Genomic DNA, 17,503 nt, shown 5'->3' with positions numbered 1-17,503 from the left:
AGCTTCCAGATCGTTGCTTGTAATGAACCAGAGGAAGGCCGTAGATTCTGTGAGCCCATGAATATAGCTCTGTATTGGACAAACTAGGGATGTGAGCATGGTGCTAGCATACATGTATTTGTACAGCAGTCGTATTGGTGAGTGTGAGGTGATCTGGCTGGGCTAGAGAGGAGGGTATCTTGGTGTGGTGAGGCAAAACTGGCAACAGGAGAGCAAAACAGGGTGAATCGCCAGTAACGAGCTACATCAGTCGTCTCCATTAGTATATTTTGTGTACTGTTCCAAGCTGAAGGTACTCGGATCCATTTCTGCGGTACATTCATGGATAGGAATACCCTTAGACAGGAATAAATTGGAGGCTCAAAACGCTATGCCTACCGAGGGGATCGTCTGTATCGGTTCGCTGGTTGCTTTGATGACGGCGTCAAAGTACAAAACAACTGTCCCATCTAGTGCTCCCCCATGTGTCGGACCGGAACGAGAAAAAACGCTGCAGAACGTGAGTTTTGACATGTTGACTCAGCGACTGTACCCGGCTCAGATCATATTCGACGTGAAGTCTTGCAGCAACGAACAGAGAGAGTTATAGTAGTTGTGAGATAAATGCTTCACCAACGTGCATATACTATCGTACAGTATTCTAGATCAATTGAAAGCGAAGGTGATGCTGCGCCATTTCTTGACGTGTGAAGGATTCAGCAATGTCTGCGAGGGTATTCGTCTACCATCTCGGAGTGCAAATCTGACCTCGCTCTTGTACAAGGACTCGTTCGCCTGAACAAGTTGCAACGTCTCGACAAACTCCATGCTTTCGCTTTTGCTACTGCTCACACCGCATGGTCAACCTTGTGTCGAAGATACAAATGATAGCGACCACAGTCTTTGCATTCGACCACCCGGTTTTAATGTCGTTTGTCGATCAGCAAAGAGATGATGTTCCAATCACAATAACTGCGATGGTTTGTTTGTCTTGGAGATTGAGCATCTTCCAACGACAATTCATTCTTGAACTCATCAACAAGTGAACAAGCAAGATGAAATTCCTCTCGTCCACGATAGTGCTCGCGCTTGTGGTCAGCGCTGCCCACGGTGGGCAGATGATGAGACAGAGCTCTAAGCCAAAATGCAACGCCAAAAACAAAATCCCTTCGACCTCCACGAGTACTGCCGGTTCCAACAGCCAACAAGGGCCAAGCACATCGAGTCAAACTGGCCAAAGCGGCTGGACGCAAGCACCTTCCACGGGATCCCCCACCCAGCAATGGTCCAGTGAAGAAGGTTCCAGTGCTTCAACGCCTTCAGCGGGATCCAGTCAATCCACACAGCAGCAGCAGCAATCGTCGACCGATTCGAGCCAAGCGACGCAGCAACAGACCTCGAGTGATTCCAGTCAATCGACTCAGCAGCAATCGTCTACTGCTTCAAGTGGTGCTGCCTCTACTTCCACTGCGTGCACATTGACTGGTACCTACTCCAAGGGAGCCGACGTATCATCATGCAAGAGCATCGTGATCAAAGATCTGAGTGTACCAGCGAGCACTACACTTGACTTGACCAAGGTCGCCAACGGAGCGACCATCACGTTTGAAGGCACGACGACGTTCGAATACGCAGAATGGGAAGGTCCTCTCATCCTTCTGACTGGAACCGATCTCACCGTCACGGGCACCGGAACTCTGGACGGTCAGGGAGATTTGTACTGGAAGAAGGGCACTTCGATCACTCGCCCCGTCTTCTTTCGTCTCAAGCGCGTCATGTCGTCTACAGTCAAGGGCTTCAACATCAAGAACTCGCCCTACCGCACATTCAGTATCCTCGACTCGGAAGACACGACTGTCAGTGGCTTGACTCTGAACTCCAAGGCTGGAGATAACGTGGCCAAGAACACGGATGGCTTCGACTTGAGTCGCAACCTCCGACTCACGATCTCTGGCTGCACTGTGTACAACCAGGACGACTGTCTCGCCATGCAGTCCAGTAACGACACCACCTTCACAGGCAACACATGCAGTGGCGGTCACGGTATCTCGATCGGTTCTCTTGGTGGCGATTTAGTCAATAAATCCGACATTGTGAGTGGTCTAACGGTCAAGAACAACAAAATCATCGACAGTGTCAACGGTATCCGAATCAAGACCATCATCGGCAAGCACGGCACAGTCACGGGTGCGTCATACACTGGAAACACGCTGACGAACGTCAAGAATGCCATCGTCATCCACTCGGACTACAGCAAGGAAAAAGGAGGCTACACTGGCGATGCATCCAGTCTCGTGGAAATCACCGACGTCACAGTGTCGGGGCTTTCGGGCACTGCAGACAACATCTATGACATTCTTGTCAATCCGAAGGTCGTCTCAGGCTGGACCTTTTCAGGTATTACGGTGAAGGGAGACTCGGGTAGCTGCAGTGGGGAGCCGAGCGACGTCAAGTGTTGAGCTTGATGTGGTTTTATGTGTAGAATTGTTCAGTGTGTAAGTGAAGAAATCGATGAGAATGAGACGTCTATCGTCTAGAGATATACATTGCCATCTGGATGTTCGCCACACTGCGACTCGATGGTGTTGCACACTTGTTGAAATAACGTTTCAGTGGCAGTCACACTAGCAGCTCCGTCGCCTTTGCGGTCGTAGTCGTAGCCAGGGATCCAGATGAGTCCGTCGTGAATAATACGCACAAACACTGGCACTCGTCTGTGGATGAATTGTTTGTATCCACGTTGTTGCCAACGCTCCAGTAACAAGCGAGCGGTGGCTGAAGGAGAGCGACGATGGCCACGTATGTTGGTTCTGGGTTTGTTGGCCGAAGTCTCTTGGTCGATTCCGAGTCCGTAGCCTATGCCGCTCCCGTCCGCGATTCGTTCATCGTCCAATACAAAGTCTAGTGTTTGAGTGAGTGCTGCGACGAAAGACTCGGATATTCGCACGGGAAGTGGCAGAAACACAGAAGCTATCAGGGGGTGAATCTGGACGCGAGAGACACTCGAATACTCCGGGACTCGACGTAAATCCAATCCCGCCTGCTTGGCGCGACGTCGTACCGTTCCTACAAACTCATCCGCTGCGATTCCACTACACGCTAACCATCGCACATCGAGGTGGAAACAGCGTGAGATGTCCATCGTTTCTTCCAACCGCATCATGGCCCACTCGGTTCTAGAGTCCTCAAACTTCGAGACCGACAATGTCGACGCCTTGCACGCCATCTTAAAACTCAGCATGCGATTCCCTCCCAGATGTGGGATCTTTCTTGCTTCTCTTGTAGCCTCAGGGTGGTCCAGTACCATATTGATGACAATATGCTCGAGATCTCCGAACTCCGAGGGAGCGACACGAGACTGCAGATACTCAATGAACTTGGAGAACTTTGCAGTGTAAGTTGTAGTGGAGGACTCGTCACTTTCCTCGCTGGTAATCACTGGAGGCACGATCGCAAACCGAATTCGACGACACTTCATGGTGTCTGCCATGTCGTCTAAGTATCCACACAATAGATTGTCCAGGGCGTTCCAGTTATCTTCCGGTTGAGGATATCGATGGAAAATCTGTTGATGTGGCTGGAAAGACTGAGTGAGTCCCACCCAGAGCGAGTAATTGTACGACGTGAACGCGACTTCGGGGTCGTGTGGCTCGCGTTGTACGAATCTCTTGACTTCGACGGTCTGTCGCTCTGCGTCGTAAATGAGCTGGTGGATGCGGTGCCCCATACTCAAATGATAAACTCTTCGTCGACTCCCAGGCGTTGGGTCACTTCCCATGAGTGACGCAGTGGAGTCGCAGCTTGAAACGAGCTGGAAGTCACGAGCCAATCGCTGGCAGATCATTTCGATCAACAGTTCGTCGTGGTTGCGATAGCAAGGCACACACTCGATCGTTGGAGATTGCGTGGCTGTAGTGGGGATTGTCAGTGTGTAGAATGCTTCAGTATAGCCTTGACGGAGCTCCTGTGGAGACGGAAAGTGATCGGTTGTCAATGGCAGAATAGCTGGAGACGTAAGGCTCATCCAGTTTGGCCCGAGGAATAATGGCTCGCCATCTTGTGTTGCCACTTCCCCTATAATGTCGCTAGAAGAGCGATGTGCGATGTGGTTAGACACTGGAAAGAGGTGACTCCATCGACGTCGGTCGCTTGAAAGATGCTGCGAACCTTGGCCTCTTGTGTATCGGAACGGATTAACTGCTGCCTTGCGGTGGTCAATGGGGGTCAATGCAGCTGTATCTGTAGCTGACGAAGCCTTAAAGCTGAGACTTCCCGGCGTTCGGAACAATTCCGATTGATTCCTGCGCAAACCTCCAAGGGGAGACCCTGGGTTGCTCAGGCGCCGCTGGTTGTTCATCAATTTGCTGGTAAAGCTGTCCTTTCCTTGCGGTGATGAATACACAGGTGAACGTCCAGACATCGACGGTAGTTCTTTAGTCATAGTCATCGCACGTGTGAGCGGATGGAATCCCTCGTCTCGATTCTTCAATGGAGTGCCGTACAGACTGCAGCTTGATGTCGACGATGGCCTAGAGGTAAAATTCATATTGCGATAGGATCCGTGGGTATCCATAGAGTTCCCGAGCATCACTTCCAGGGAAAAGGAGGCGTTTGTTTCTGCCTTTGGAACTGAGCGAGATTCTATCGGGATACCAGCAGAAGGAGGTTCCTGCTGCTTGGTGCGATCTAACGGAGTAGACTGCAGTATTTTGGGCTTCAACTTGCGTGGCGATAGGAGCGTCTGGATCATACTGGCACTTTCACTACGTAGAAACGAGCTCTCCTTCCTGAAGTTGCCACTGTTGCTTCGCTCTCTGGTACGTTCTGCCTCTTTCCTTGCATTGCGAAGAAACCACTCGAGATGTCCGTCACCAGCAATTGTTGCGCTCGTGGCACTGTCGTGTTCGTCGTGACTTTCCATAGGAATAAACCCAAGGCGCCGATCTCGTGGATTTCTCGTACTGATCTCTCCGTTGCGCACTACGGGGGCGAATACACTCTCGTCGTACTCTTCGAGGGCAGCTCGGGCATGCAGACTCGCACTTACATTCGTAGCTGTGCGTAGTTGACTCGACGCCACAATCGGATCAAAGTCCGGAGAGCGACTTAACTGCAATTGTTCTGGTGGTGGAACTGACGACGTCAAGTCTGGGAGCTCACTCGCCTCGAAGAGCAGTCGATTCTGACTCGCAGCGATCCTGATCGGGATGGAAGCCTCTCCACTCTCGCTGTTGTTGGTACTGATCTCTTCGCCGTGTTGATTGCAAGCTGCGACGGCACTGAGCACGAAACTGGAGGCGCTCTTAACGTCTCTGTGCATCAAATTTCGCAGTGTCACTGGGAACACGAGCTTTTCAGACGGTGAAGTGACGTCGAACATTCGAAATGACGGCAACGGGTTGAACTGATGATTCCGCTTGACTTGGCACTGACATGAATGCCATCCTCGCTGCGCACTTGGACTCAGTGTGCTTGGGCTTGAATGCTCAGTCTGATGAAAACTGGTGGTTGACCGTCCACAGCGACACCCGAAGTCTAAGAACGTGATGTTCACCCAGTGAGGAACGTCGTATGTTAGCTTCTCCCCAGCTATCTCCACCTCTGCAGCAGTTGTGTTGAGTGTTGATGGAGTGGAAGATCGACGGAGAACGTCAGTGCCAGCTCGCACCCACTCGGGACTTTTAGGCTGCGAAGTCGACATTAAGCTTGGAACCCCGTGGAAAGATGATGCAGCTTCCAACGATTTGGACTCTTGACTTGCACCGGAAGCTTCACTGAAGGAGAATTTACGATGGAAACTCGGCGTCTCGACGTTAACAGGAGTCGTTTCAGGCTTTGTGGATGGCTGGTCAGAGTAGATAAACAATGGAACGACATGCAACGGAGGTGTGGACAAGGAGATCATATCCATGCCCACGCCATTGTCCATCATCCGCTGCTCTGTGATCTCTGCCAGTTTGCTATTCACGTTGAAGATGCTGCATCCAGCAGTCATCATGACGATTCCCTGTCCTGTGCGACTCAAGTCTCGGTCCATGTAGTGTTTGTCCAGCACATTTAGTGTGACGTTGATGGCTTCTAGAATGTTGCCGTCCTTGGCTCGCGACGGGACTCCAGAAGGTAATTTGGTCCATTTCACGTACTGATTGTCACATCCAGAGTCGTCGACACCGGGGGTTCCTGGTTTTCCTGGCTCTGTAGTGGTATTCACAGGCTTCGGACAGTGGCAGATTTCATACTGCGCTGGAGAGAATTCTTCTGGGGTGCGCCATCGATGCGTCTCGTAGTAACTAGCGAATTCTTTCTTAAGTAGTAAAAGCAGCCGATTCCAGTCTGGCCCTGTGAAGTTCATGACGACCACCTTGTAGAAATCCTCATAGTAGCGACCTGAGACGGGATCGACGTGGATAGTGGGGCCGTAGCCGTTGGCCATGTTGATGCCTGGAGCACCACAGCCTGGACCAAACCCTTGTCTTCTAGGATCAGAAAATGGCGCTTTCCTCGGATCAAACCCGTCGGGAAACTGGTTGGCGTCGTAGAAGCTCCTGGAGAAGGCGATGATGGTGACCGAGTGACTCACAGAGCTCTCACTCCACTTGGCTATCAGCACACGTAGTAGCCGATTCAGTAGCTTCTCGTAGTAAATCTCTCCATCCGGTGCGAACTCCCACATCTCCGTACTCATCTGTACGAGCCAAAAGAGGCGACTAGAGCGAGAGCGGACGACGATCTTGGTGGCGTCTCCGATGACTCCACAGTTGAGCTGCGTGTTGTTGGCCAGAATAGCGTCCACCTGCGAGCGGATGCCGAGACACTCGACGGTTCTCCCCACGTAGACGCACTGGCCGAGCATCGTGACTTTGAAGCGCCAAATATCGGCTCTCGATAGGAATTGGTCCTTGAAGCTCAGCTCCACGAAATCCACACTCACGTCCCGTTGATCCACACGACGCACAGTCACGGGACGGAAGGCCTCGAGTCCGAACTGAGCCGCGATTTCCTTGGCCACGCTCACCTGCAATTTGCCTCGCACAGGCGCAAGTGACTCGACAGAAAGCACGAGACGCGGATGCGCCCGCTCTGGCTGCGAGACCTCCACTAGATCCAGCACTTGCACGTCCGGGAAGAAGTCCGGGTTGAGCACAAGCAGCTCGCCATTGCGGAACTCGGGCCCATGCACCACCAGCGACAGCGCTTCCCGGTCCACAGTGTTGCGTCGCGTGCGCCACATTGGAGCGCTTTAGTTCGCGATCTGGCAGTCTTAAGATTGTTGCCGTCCGATGGAGCTGTTAGGGGTGCGAGCGTAACTATTAGAAGTCACGACGTTTCACAAGCTGGCCACGAATTCGTCAAGGTTTCCTGTAGGATGAAGCTGCTAGCTGAACGAACTTCTCCCAAGTGCACTCAGCAATTGGCCCAAGCAACTGATGGCCGACAAAATTCTACAGAGACTGCAAGGTCGGCGCGGCACGAGCAACAAGAACAGAGCGTGCTTACCAGTGCCTCCCTTACTATTATCAACGTCTAGTACGGGGCCTCTTGCTACTAGGAGCGCAGTCAGAGTTGCTGATGTTGCCTTCTGTGAGCGTATCAGGTAACAAGTGGATCTCTCGCGTCGTGTCGTAGATCGGGTCTCCTCGGATATGTGGATTGCTGTGAGCCGCTCTGGTGTCCGCTGTGACAGAGGAATTTCGACTTTGACTTCCACATCTCAAACCCTTACAACAACGATGAGTTAGAAATGACCTCGGCGCCCTGTGATCCCGTGTTGTCCTGGTTGGCCATTCGTCATGCTTCTTCAACAGTCCTTGGGTAAACCTTTCCCAGCTCGACGATCACCACATCGTGTACAAGAGCCGCCGACTTGTAGTTGGATATGTGCGTCGAGAGTACCCTTTCTTGAGTGCCGGTCACGAGTGCTTCCGCGAATCTTAGATCCGTAAGCTTGCACTGTAGATCTTTCTCTGCTTCGTTGAGGTAGGCCGGGATTACCTGGATTCTGAACATGGACAAGAATTTGCCTCAGCTGGCCAGGCAAGTAGTTGTAGTGTCATGTGACGCTTTGCGCAACTTCATATCGCCACTTGCCGTTATTAAACGAGGTCGCAGTATTGGCGTACACATGCTGCGTTGTCGTTTTGGTCGCGTAGCTGCCGTCCCGAAGTCTGGCCAGGTACTCTCCACGGAGATGGTTCACGACGATATGTGACTTGCCCCGTTTTGGTTCTGACTTGACAAGATCATTCCAAACGCTCCGCTCGACCTATATAGCTCCTTTCTGCACAAGTGTCTCGATGTTCGAGTCCTCGTTGGAGTCCATGGTCGCGTCTGTTGCGGTGGCTCGATGTTGATAAAGCCACGATGTCGGAGTCGGACGATGGCACGGCGATTGCGGAGCCGGACGAGGTCACGAAAGCGAGGAGCCTCAGAACGAAGACACAGAACTGATCGAATTCGCGAAGGCAGCGGACTGGACAGGGAAGTAGCGTGGAACGGGGTGGTGACGCCCAAACAGGGGTTCCGAGCGAGGACACGGAGCTTGCGGACACGAACGGCGTCGAGAAGGTGACGGGTGCAGAGCGTTTGTTGAGTACACCGCAGATTGGAAAATCACGCCCTGAAAGTTCGAAGCCTCAGACTCGCTGTCGCCTCCTCAACCATGTGATGGCCGCGCTGTTCTGGTACTCTGTGATGCCGTAACCTCCGTGCGCCAGCCGTACGCCTCCAGATAGCTCGTGACCACCTCTACAGCGGCGCTCCCAGTCGAGACGCCTAGCCGGTCGGAGCGCAAGAGCAGTGAGGGTCATCATGCGCCATTACCTCTCTCGAAAATGGAGCATCGTTAACTTCGCAGCCAGACTCAGGTTTTCTTGTTTTGACGCTGCTGGTCACTGCGCGTTCAAACATCGACAGAAATGTGGGGCAGGAGTGCGTGATCACCATGAATTGGATGAGGTTGTGCTTGTAGCTGATTGAAGACCACGAGCACCTCGACAACTGCGCACTTGTGCTGCATCTGTGCTTTCTTGAAGCGCTCCTGTGGGCATGTGACTTTCTTTTGCGTCCTTCAGTCCCCCTATCACCGCGACGACTCCATGCGTCGTGCCCACCACGACCATCACCGGTTTTGGAAACATACGTGTTCAGTTAAAGCTTTGATAAACATACAGGTTTTGAGATATCTTCGTGTTTTGGAAACAGGCTTTCTATTTCCTAGGAAAAACTTGAACACTTTTAGGTTCGCTTTCTACACAACTTAAATGGGAATGGAAAAATATTTCGAGAGATCTGATTGGCTGGGATGGCAAGCGACGTTTTCATCGAAAGCTTTATAAGTTCGTTTTCGTTGAGTAATAAAATATGGCTAGAAGTCAGCACTGATATTTTTCAGTGTAATTTATTTTCATCGAGTTCTATAAGTTCGTTGTCGTTGAGTAATAAAATATGGCTAGAAGTCAGCACTGATGTTTTTCAGTGTAATTTTTATTTTTTTTGGACGAAAATTGTCTGTACTGCAATAATTGTATCAATTTACTTTACAGAAATACACAAAAGTGTTGGCACAATTCATTTTAATTGGGACGGCGCTCTTGATTTCCTAAGGAAGCCTCGAGAAAGTTCAAGTTCTAGGAAGAGCTTGAACTTTCTCGACTACTTGTTGTTTCCCGTCACAGACTCACATCTCCATGATCTCCGCTGCCGGCGGTTCCTCGACGCTGGCGGCCATGAACGCGTCGGCCGAGAGCGACGTGGAGCTGATGCGTACGATCCTGGGCGAGCACGTGCCGCAGAGCGTCATCCTGACGTGTCTGAACGCCTGCGCCTTCGACGTGAGTGCCGCCCTGAATTGGTACTTCGCTGAGGTGGCGTCGTCTCCCGTTGCTGCTTCCTCCTCCTCCTCAGCGCTGCAGCAGCCGCAGATGCTGGGCGATGCTCCTCCTCCCGCTTCCGTTCCCAGCATCCAATCGGGTCTCAGTCTCACGCTTCATCCACGCGCTATGGAAGGAATGGTAAGCAAGTCGGAGGCCTACTACGCTACACTCACAAGGGGAGATCCAGCCTACGACCTGCTCACACCCAGCAACGACAAATTCCTGACTATCCGCCTACGTAAACGTGGCTGGCGCACTGGAACCTTCCTGGGGGTCCCCTCACCCGCTACACAAAGACCTTATTTCGCCAATGGAGACGTGGTGACACTTGAATGCAACGGGCTGTGGCTCAAGGCCAGTTCCCTCAATAAAATGCTGCAGTGGAAAGCTCCATCTGAAGACGATCGCAATAAATTTGTGATACGAGGCCTGCCACTGGGCAAGAATTTGGCTCCTGGGGACTATTTCTTCCTCACGAGCTACAAGTGGAAGGACAAGGAGATCGTGCGCAAGGACGAGCGTCCCGTCGGTATCAGCAGCTACAACAACAGCATCCACCGCTGCTTTCTGGGCCTCGAACGCATCAAAACGTGATTTTTCTTACGCTGTCTCTGATGGTTGTAGTGCTTAGTATTGACCTGTTGTCTCTCTGTTCAGAGCCAACCAGCGCTTGTATCTGTACGCGAAACTCACACCCAACGCGCTCAAGAGTCTGCCAAAGCCCGATGACCCCGTCAATGTCAATAACCTCACAATCAGCGTCATGGGTACACCCATGTCAACGGGAAGCTTCACTATGCAAGAGCAGTCACATTCGGTGGGTGATGATGATGTGGTAGTTTATTGGGCCAAATACTGACTAACGATGACTTGTTTCGCTTGATGCTGTAGCGTCGGAAGGACTCCATTTCTGACGAGATTCAACTCACGAACGCCAAGATCGATCAGATGGCAAACATCATTGGCACGGACGTATCTCGAGATCGTCTCGCCAACTTTCTGGACGGCGCTGGCGGAGACGTGCAGGTCGCATTGGAGCATTATTTCATGAGCGTATCCAAGGAAACCGGACCAGCAACAGCACCAGCTACTACGTCAACCAGTGCGCCCCCACCAACTCAGATCCAGCAGTCAGCAGCATCTCTTGAAGAGGCCCAAGCACGTGCACATGCCGAAGCCCAAGCAAACCACAACCGACGGCCGCTTAGCCAGCTCATATTGGGAATTCCTTCCATCTCCGAGCCGCTGCCATCACCAAGCACGGAGCCAGTGTCGATCCCGCCTCCGGCTCCCACAACGACCAAACATGGCATTGCAATGATGCCTCCACGTCCACCGTCAGTTGACGTCACAAGTACTTTTGTTGGAGAGCCGTCGCCTGGCATGCCGCCTCCTGTTCCCTCTCCCTGTCCGTCTCCAATCCCTCCTTCCGTCACTACATTATCAGATACCAGTTTAACTCCAGCTGCGGTGCCTCGAATCACCGAGGACGAAGAGTTTGTGGACGCAACGGACTATACAAAACACCAGGAGCAAATGGAGCAGCACATGACGCACCAGGAGCAACAAATGTTTACATCAGAGCAACAAGGTCGTGGGTCCGAGTCCGTGTCAGAGGCTGAGAGTGGACGAGCAGAGGCGCTTACGATCCAGGACTTCGAGATGTTAAGTGTACTGGGCAAAGGAAGCTTCGGCGCTGTGATGTTGGTGCGTTTCAAGAAGGACGGGCGAGTATTCGCTCTCAAGATTATCAAGAAGAATAACATGGATCAGGCGGACGTGCAGAACGCTATGGAAGAGCGACAGATTCTGCAACGGATCCATCATCCATACATTTGTGGCCTGGTCTTTGCCTTCCAGACCAATGAACGGCTGTATCTGGGTATGAAGTACTACGCCGCTGGAGATTTGTTCTACCATCTGAACATGAAGGGCCGACTGAGTGTCAAGGACGCCAAGCTGTACGGGGCAGAACTCGTGTTGGCCATCTCGTATCTCCACGAGTTGAACATTCTTTATCGCGATCTCAAGCCGTCGAACGTCATGATTGATTCCGAGGGCCACATCGGTGTGGTCGACTTTGGTCTATCGAAGCAACACATTTACGGAAGCAACTTTGGTGTCAAGACATTGTCGGGGACAGCTGAGTATGTGGCCCCAGAAGCGCTCGCACAATCTGCTGATGGTTCTCGCAACTACGGCAAGGCCTACGACTGGTGGAGTCTCGGTGTCGTCATCGTACGTTGCCTGGTCTGTGTCTTTCTATTTTGTACTAACTTTTTCATTGCTGTTTGTTGCCCTTTGATGCAGTACGAGATGCTGGTTGGGGAGTCCCCTTTCTACGACGAGAATGAGCACAAGATGCTGAGTCGAATCGCGTATTCGGACGTGGTTTTCCCCTCAGACTTCCCGCGTGACGCATATGACCTAGTAAAAGGTTTACTGTGCAAGGACCCGAAGCAGCGACTTGGATCGGAGCGCATGGGCGGCGTGGACGCCATCAAAGGCTGTCGGTTCTTTAGGCATATTGACTGGGATAAACTATTGCGACGAGAAGTCAAAGCCCACTGGACGCCAAAGCTCAGCGGCGAGACAGATACCAGATATGTGGACCCAGAGTTTATCGATGAAGGTCCGCCTTCAGCAGCTTACGACCCGAGCGCTGATGCTGGCAATTCCCTTAGCAAGCGATTCAGTCAATTTTCATTCAATTACAATCTCGGGTGAGGTGGGGAGGCAGTGAGGGAGTATACACACAAAAAAGAATCCCTTACTACATCGACAGATTTTTCAGTTCTTGTGCACCTCTACTCGATCAGGTCTCGGATTTGAGAGGTCGATTCATGAGCAGTTCCTGAAGCTGCTCTCGCTTGACGTGGCCCTTGATCATGGCGTTGACGGTGCGGAAGATAGGCAGGTCGAGGCCACATTGCTCGGCGAAGTAGACAGCGACTTCGGCTGTAGGGACGCCCTCGACTGTGGTCTCACGTAGCAGGTCCTCGGCCTTCTCGCCCTGGATGAGGCGAAGACCGAACGTCCGGTTACGTGAGAGACTACCGAAGGCCGTAAGCATGAGATCTCCGATGCCTGCGAGGCCAGAGATGGTTATGGGCTGACCACCCATCGCCAAACAGAGTTTCTGTAGCTCCAATGAGCTGCGTGTAACGTAGGCCGCGAGCGTGTTGATACCGTAGCCGGAGCCCTCAACCATACCGGCGCCGATGGCCAGTGGGTTCTTCAGAGCACCACCAAGCTGCACGCCCACGATATCCTGCGAGCTGTAGATGCGGAAGTCGACGGTGGAAAGACGTCGCTGCACGTAGACCGCATGGTAGAGCAGTTTGGCAGCCACGACGACCGCCGACGGCGCGTTGTTCATGAGCTCGAGCGCGAAGGATGGACCCGAGAGGAAGGCCAGAGGCTGGTCGCGCTGTAGTGCCTCCAGAATAGGCACGGCCAGCAGCTGCTTTGTCTTTAGGTACAACCCCTTGCATGTGATGACCAGCACAGCGTCCGTCGGGATGTCGTCGCGGTGCAGGGCCAGGAAGTCGGGAGTGAGCTGAGCCGGGAGACACACGATCACAATCTTGGCGTCGCTAGTGGCTTCAGCCACGGACGTCGTGGCGCGGATATTGGGCAGAAGTTCGAACTGCGGGAACACGCGAGGGCTGCGGTGCGTCTCGTTGATGGACTGTACCACATCCGCGTCGCGGGCGTAGAGCACGACGTCGTGCTTGCGCCGAGCCGCCAGCGTCGCCATGGCGATGCCGAACGCACCCGCCGCCAGCACAGCCACCTTGACTTTCTCCACTTCGGCCGACGGCATACCGGCCATGGTCGCGCCACCCAGAGAGCCCTCCATGCCCTTGATGTGCAGGAAGTCTGTAGTGAGGAGATACTTGATCAACAACGCCCTTACATTCTGGCAAAGTGCAAGAAAGTTCGCGTAAAATACACATATCACTTCAACATGCACGAATCATTCAAAATTGGCAATGCATTGTTGTAGTTTTTCATTCGCTTTTGTGTTTTGCGCATGTTTTTGCTTCATTGATGTAGGTAACATAACTAAAGAATGACGGCAGTGCGTCAAGCATTTAATTTAACAGGTGCCGGATACTTATACGGACAATAACTAATTTCAACGGTTCAATCGGTAGCCACTCATTCAGCCCGTCACTCTGCAATCTTCTCTGCTTGAATTCCTCCATCTTCCCAGTGACGATACTCGACGGGGACGTGGGTCCGTAAGGCTCACTGTCCTTCAAGTCGTTCCAGCACCGTCTTCCCGGCGGTGTCCGCTTTATCGTTGGAGTGCACCTCAGGTGCACGCTGATAGCACCCGATCTTCTCTCCGAGGGAAGATTTTACAGCCTTAATGGCTCGCAGCGCTGTCTCTCCTCCCTCTTTTGGGGGGAGTGTGGGCCTCATTTCATCGCTATATGAGTGCTACCCGTCGGCTGTTGGTTTTCAACGGTGATTTCGACGGGTCTCCCACTGCAGAGCGCACGCGGGCCAAGAGTGATCACATCCAGATTCATAGTACCCTTGTGGCGCACTCACCGCCCTTGTGTCTCCATACGCTGGAACATCTCCAACCTCTTTACATCTCCTTTTAATAGTCTCTTAAAGCAATTGCCTGGGCAGCTTCCGCTGTCGTCTTGTAGCTTCTTCGGCATCAGTCCCCGCTTGCCAGTGGCCATCCGCTGTCATGATCGACGACTGATGCACGTGAATGGCGGCCGATGGACTGTGTAGCACTGTTAGTAAAGTAGACACGAGGTTCACCCGCGACTCAAACGCGAAGACGTGGCCTTGTCGGTCAAAGTGCAGCACCAGTTCCGTGGGGAGGCGGCCTCTGCTGCCCACGAGCGTGTTGACGATCTCTCGCTCTTGCGCGTTGTGCAGCGACTGCGTGAAGAGCGCAGGATATAGAAACTTGAGTGTGTCCTGCGTGAAGGTCACGTGGAGCTCACCATTCGCATAGACCGTCACGGCACAGCGAGGGTCATCTTCTTCGTTATTTACGAGCCGTACCGTATTGAGTCTGAAGGTGAGCTTCTCGTGGAAAGTCGTGTACTTTTCCCACTGATCCATGTAGGCCTGGAGGCCCTGGAAATCCCGACAGAGGATGTCCGGACGGAAGACGCTGGCCATGAAGCGGCTAGTGATGGCGCTACGCTCGCTGTCCGCCGAGTCGTAGCCGTGTACGAACTGCAAGAAATACTCCCGCGTGAGATCCAGCGCCGCAGCCGAGCTATTGGCGCGCCAGAGCAACGTGGCAGAGTCGCGCAGCAGCGTTGAGCGCTCCAGTGACGCAATATGAGCCTGGAGAGAGCGGATGGCGGTGTCTAAGGTGGCGTCGTCAGGTTCTGGCTCGGCTTCCACCTCGCGGCGTCTGGCTCTCGCATCTTGGCGGCGTCTGGACGCGCAATTACGCGGGTACGGTGGGCGGTGCCGCCTGTTGTTTCTGTTGGAAGCGTTCCTCTCCGAGGGCCGCTGGAGATGCCGTAGCGTCACTATGCGGGCGAAGCGACGCGCCAGGTACTGAACGACATCCGAATCCTGCGGCAGATCTTCCTCAGACGGTGGCAACGGGCCATGGAAGAGCGGCAGCATGTGCGATGGAGATCGATGACGACGTTATGGGAGGAGGCTGCGGCTCTGGCGGCGAGCGGAAATAAGAGTGGGCACCTTCGACCAGCGCAGCTTTACGCTGTCTACAGCTGAATACTGACTGAGCTTCCTAAAGCTTCTCTTTATCTTCGACGAGAAGCTTATCGTGTGAGGGGAGACAACTGACGCCAGATAGAGGAATCACTGCTGCCCACGAGACAAGTGCTAATGGCGATAGGGTCTTCTATCGACATGGGAAAAACGTTTGTCAAGAAAGATACTTGTACCTGCTTCAACAAACGCATGACACTGTTTGCAACCTACGCTTCTCTATAATGCATGGGCCCAGAACACACGCTGACCTCAGTCTCATTTAAGGCGTGCACTGCGGTGGTGATCATAATCTAGTAGTGGTCTCTCTCCTAATTTCATCTTCACCAACATCGTCGATACCCTCAGTCCGATCAACTGTGGCTTGCATGGGCTCAGTCGGTGCATCAGCCACGTCGGCGCCTTCTTCTATATCAACGCTCCCAACGTCCTTCAGTGTTACTACATCTCCACCATTCACGATCGCCTCTGGGACGATAGCAAGGAAGCGCTGTCGTCGTATCAGCCGTGCTCGTCGGACAGAAATGTACCCCAGCACACAGCCGACAACGATGACACAAGCGCCTACAACGAATCCTAGTAATGACAACGTTTTGGCTGTGAATGGACCTAGATTTGTCATCGTAGCGGACGCTGTGGCAGACATACCGGTCTCTTCTTCGATCCAAAGAATCGGCAGCCACCCTGCAGCAAGGTCGCTATGCCAGACATCAAGCACCTGACGGTCTTCAACTTGCGCTGTAAGCTGCCATACGAGACGGCGATGCACTACTGCACCCGTCTGGGGATCGATATCGAACACGGACGACGCTGCGTCCGAGGACGAACTGCTTTGCACCATCAGTGGCAAATCATCGTACAAGAAACTTACGTTGAGACTGGGAGTGGTCGGTGCCGACGTAGATACGACTCCAGTCGGGAGTCGAGAAGGCAACGTCCAATTCATGACGTAGCGCATCATCGACTTGCCGAAGCGAGTCGTACTGCTGTCGAATGTGATCTGAGCCACACGGCGAGCGTATCCCCAGTAAAAGTAGAGCTTCTGAGGTGGGAATTCGACCGAGGTAACCGAGTTCTCACCCTGACCTATGAGTACTGCAGTTGTGAACTGCGAGCCATCCGTCACTCGAACTGCGCTAAGCTCCACTTTTTCACCCCATGCGTTCATGAGTGTAGAGCTGTCCACCGCTACAAGACGACCCACCACGCTCTTGCCCTTCCTGTATAGAGCTGCGTTATCCTCCAGTGGAACTACGAGATCAAACGTCGAGGCTCCACGCTCCATTGCCGTTGAATTGGACCACAATGGCGTTTCATTGGGGGATTCATCTGCCTCGCTTGGCGGTGAAGCGAATAGAATCTGAGATACCATTAACGCAGCAAAATATCCTCCGATCGGATACGTTAACGATGTCGAGAGAGCTGCTTCTTCACGGGGTGGACTGGGGCGTAACCCGAGGATACTCGGTTCATATTCAAACTTCGTAGCTACATACAGCAAGTACGCCTGCAGATCCTGTACGATGCTTACAGGTTTGTCGTGCAAATCTTGTAGTCCAGGTAGCTGTAAGTACACTGCACTCGACCCAACACCAGCCTCCCCCGTTCTGTCCACACAAACCTGTTGCTTCTCTTGATCACTCCAGTCACTATCATAGGCTTCAACTACAGTCTTCATCAGAGTTGTGCACTTTTCTGCTGTCTCGAATGGCTGAGCTAGAAATGCATCCAGTAGTAACGCACTTCGGGTGGTTTTCGGTAGTGCAGAAGGGGAAGGAGCTCCACTTCCCAACGTACTTGCTGAGATATTGGGCTTAGGCCAACTCCACACTGTTGTGTCATCAGGACCGAAAGCAGTCCAAAGTGTCTGAGCGTCGCTAATCGAGAGTGTGTATTCTGTTCCAAGGCTGCACTTGGTATCTTGA

The 17,503-nt window shown here is 52.8% G+C and overlaps 7 protein-coding genes across 7 annotated transcripts; 4 read left to right on the top strand and 3 right to left on the bottom strand.

The window, feature by feature from the left end:
- Positions 1–1,034: 1,034 nt before the first annotated feature.
- Positions 1,035–2,592, top strand: PPTG_17704 (hypothetical protein; the record flags this gene model as incomplete). Its single annotated transcript, XM_008915657.1, has 1 exon — positions 1,035–2,592. One exon carries the CDS (start codon positions 1,035–1,037, stop codon positions 2,436–2,438), a length of 1,404 nt encoding a protein of 467 aa, XP_008913905.1. The 3' UTR covers positions 2,439–2,592.
- Positions 2,593–2,835: 243 nt separating this feature from the next.
- On the bottom strand, positions 2,836–9,229 carry PPTG_17703 (hypothetical protein; the record flags this gene model as incomplete). Its single annotated transcript, XM_008915655.1, has 2 exons — positions 3,041–9,229; positions 2,836–2,880 (listed from the first exon to the last, which is right to left on the bottom strand). Exons 1-2 carry the CDS (start codon positions 7,208–7,210, stop codon positions 2,836–2,838), a joined length of 4,215 nt encoding a protein of 1,404 aa, XP_008913903.1. The 5' UTR covers positions 7,211–9,229.
- Positions 7,985–8,679, top strand: PPTG_24193 (hypothetical protein; the record flags this gene model as incomplete). The annotated part of the gene is made up of 3 exons (XM_008915656.1): positions 7,985–8,152; positions 8,251–8,385; positions 8,458–8,679. 3 exons carry the CDS (start codon positions 7,985–7,987, stop codon positions 8,677–8,679), a joined length of 525 nt encoding a protein of 174 aa, XP_008913904.1.
- A 339-nt stretch (positions 9,230–9,568) lies between the features above and the next one.
- Positions 9,569–13,845, top strand: PPTG_17702 (AGC/AKT protein kinase). Its single transcript, XM_008915653.1, has 4 exons — positions 9,569–10,441; positions 10,509–10,668; positions 10,743–12,089; positions 12,162–13,845. Exons 1-4 carry the CDS (start codon positions 9,666–9,668, stop codon positions 12,576–12,578), a joined length of 2,700 nt encoding a protein of 899 aa, XP_008913901.1. The 5' UTR covers positions 9,569–9,665; the 3' UTR covers positions 12,579–13,845.
- Positions 12,288–13,836, bottom strand: PPTG_17701 (hypothetical protein). Its single transcript, XM_008915654.1, has one exon. The coding sequence runs from the start codon at positions 13,711–13,713 to the stop codon at positions 12,667–12,669; it is 1,047 nt and encodes a 348-aa protein (XP_008913902.1). The 5' UTR covers positions 13,714–13,836; the 3' UTR covers positions 12,288–12,666.
- A 24-nt stretch (positions 13,846–13,869) lies between the features above and the next one.
- On the bottom strand, positions 13,870–15,683 carry PPTG_17700 (hypothetical protein). Its single transcript, XM_008915652.1, has one exon. It carries the CDS (start codon positions 15,468–15,470, stop codon positions 14,478–14,480), a length of 993 nt encoding a protein of 330 aa, XP_008913900.1. The 5' UTR covers positions 15,471–15,683; the 3' UTR covers positions 13,870–14,477.
- PPTG_17699 (hypothetical protein) lies at positions 14,871–17,259 on the top strand. Its single transcript, XM_008915651.1, has one exon. The coding sequence runs from the start codon at positions 16,279–16,281 to the stop codon at positions 16,804–16,806; it is 528 nt and encodes a 175-aa protein (XP_008913899.1). The 5' UTR covers positions 14,871–16,278; the 3' UTR covers positions 16,807–17,259.
- The last annotated feature ends 244 nt before the right edge of the window (positions 17,260–17,503 follow it).

Source organism: Phytophthora parasitica (assembly GCF_000247585.1).
Source record: "Phytophthora parasitica INRA-310 unplaced genomic scaffold supercont2.73, whole genome shotgun sequence".
Lineage (NCBI taxonomy): Eukaryota > Oomycota > Peronosporomycetes > Peronosporales > Peronosporaceae > Phytophthora > Phytophthora nicotianae.
This window is presented reverse-complemented; position numbering and strand designations above follow the sequence as displayed.

Coding starts and splice junctions, on each gene's coding strand:
- PPTG_17699 (XM_008915651.1), top strand. CDS start 16,279: ATGCCAGACATCAAGCACCTGACGGTCTTCAACTTGCGCTGTAAGCTG.
- PPTG_17702 (XM_008915653.1), top strand. CDS start 9,666: ATGATCTCCGCTGCCGGCGGTTCCTCGACGCTGGCGGCCATGAACGCG. Junction 10,442..10,508: donor GGCCTCGAACGCATCAAAAC/GTGATTTTTCTT, acceptor CTCTCTGTTCAG/AGCCAACCAGCGCTTGTATC. Junction 10,669..10,742: donor TGCAAGAGCAGTCACATTCG/GTGGGTGATGAT, acceptor TTGATGCTGTAG/CGTCGGAAGGACTCCATTTC.
- PPTG_17700 (XM_008915652.1), bottom strand. CDS start 15,470: ATGCTGCCGCTCTTCCATGGCCCGTTGCCACCGTCTGAGGAAGATCTG.
- PPTG_17701 (XM_008915654.1), bottom strand. CDS start 13,713: ATGGAGGGCTCTCTGGGTGGCGCGACCATGGCCGGTATGCCGTCGGCC.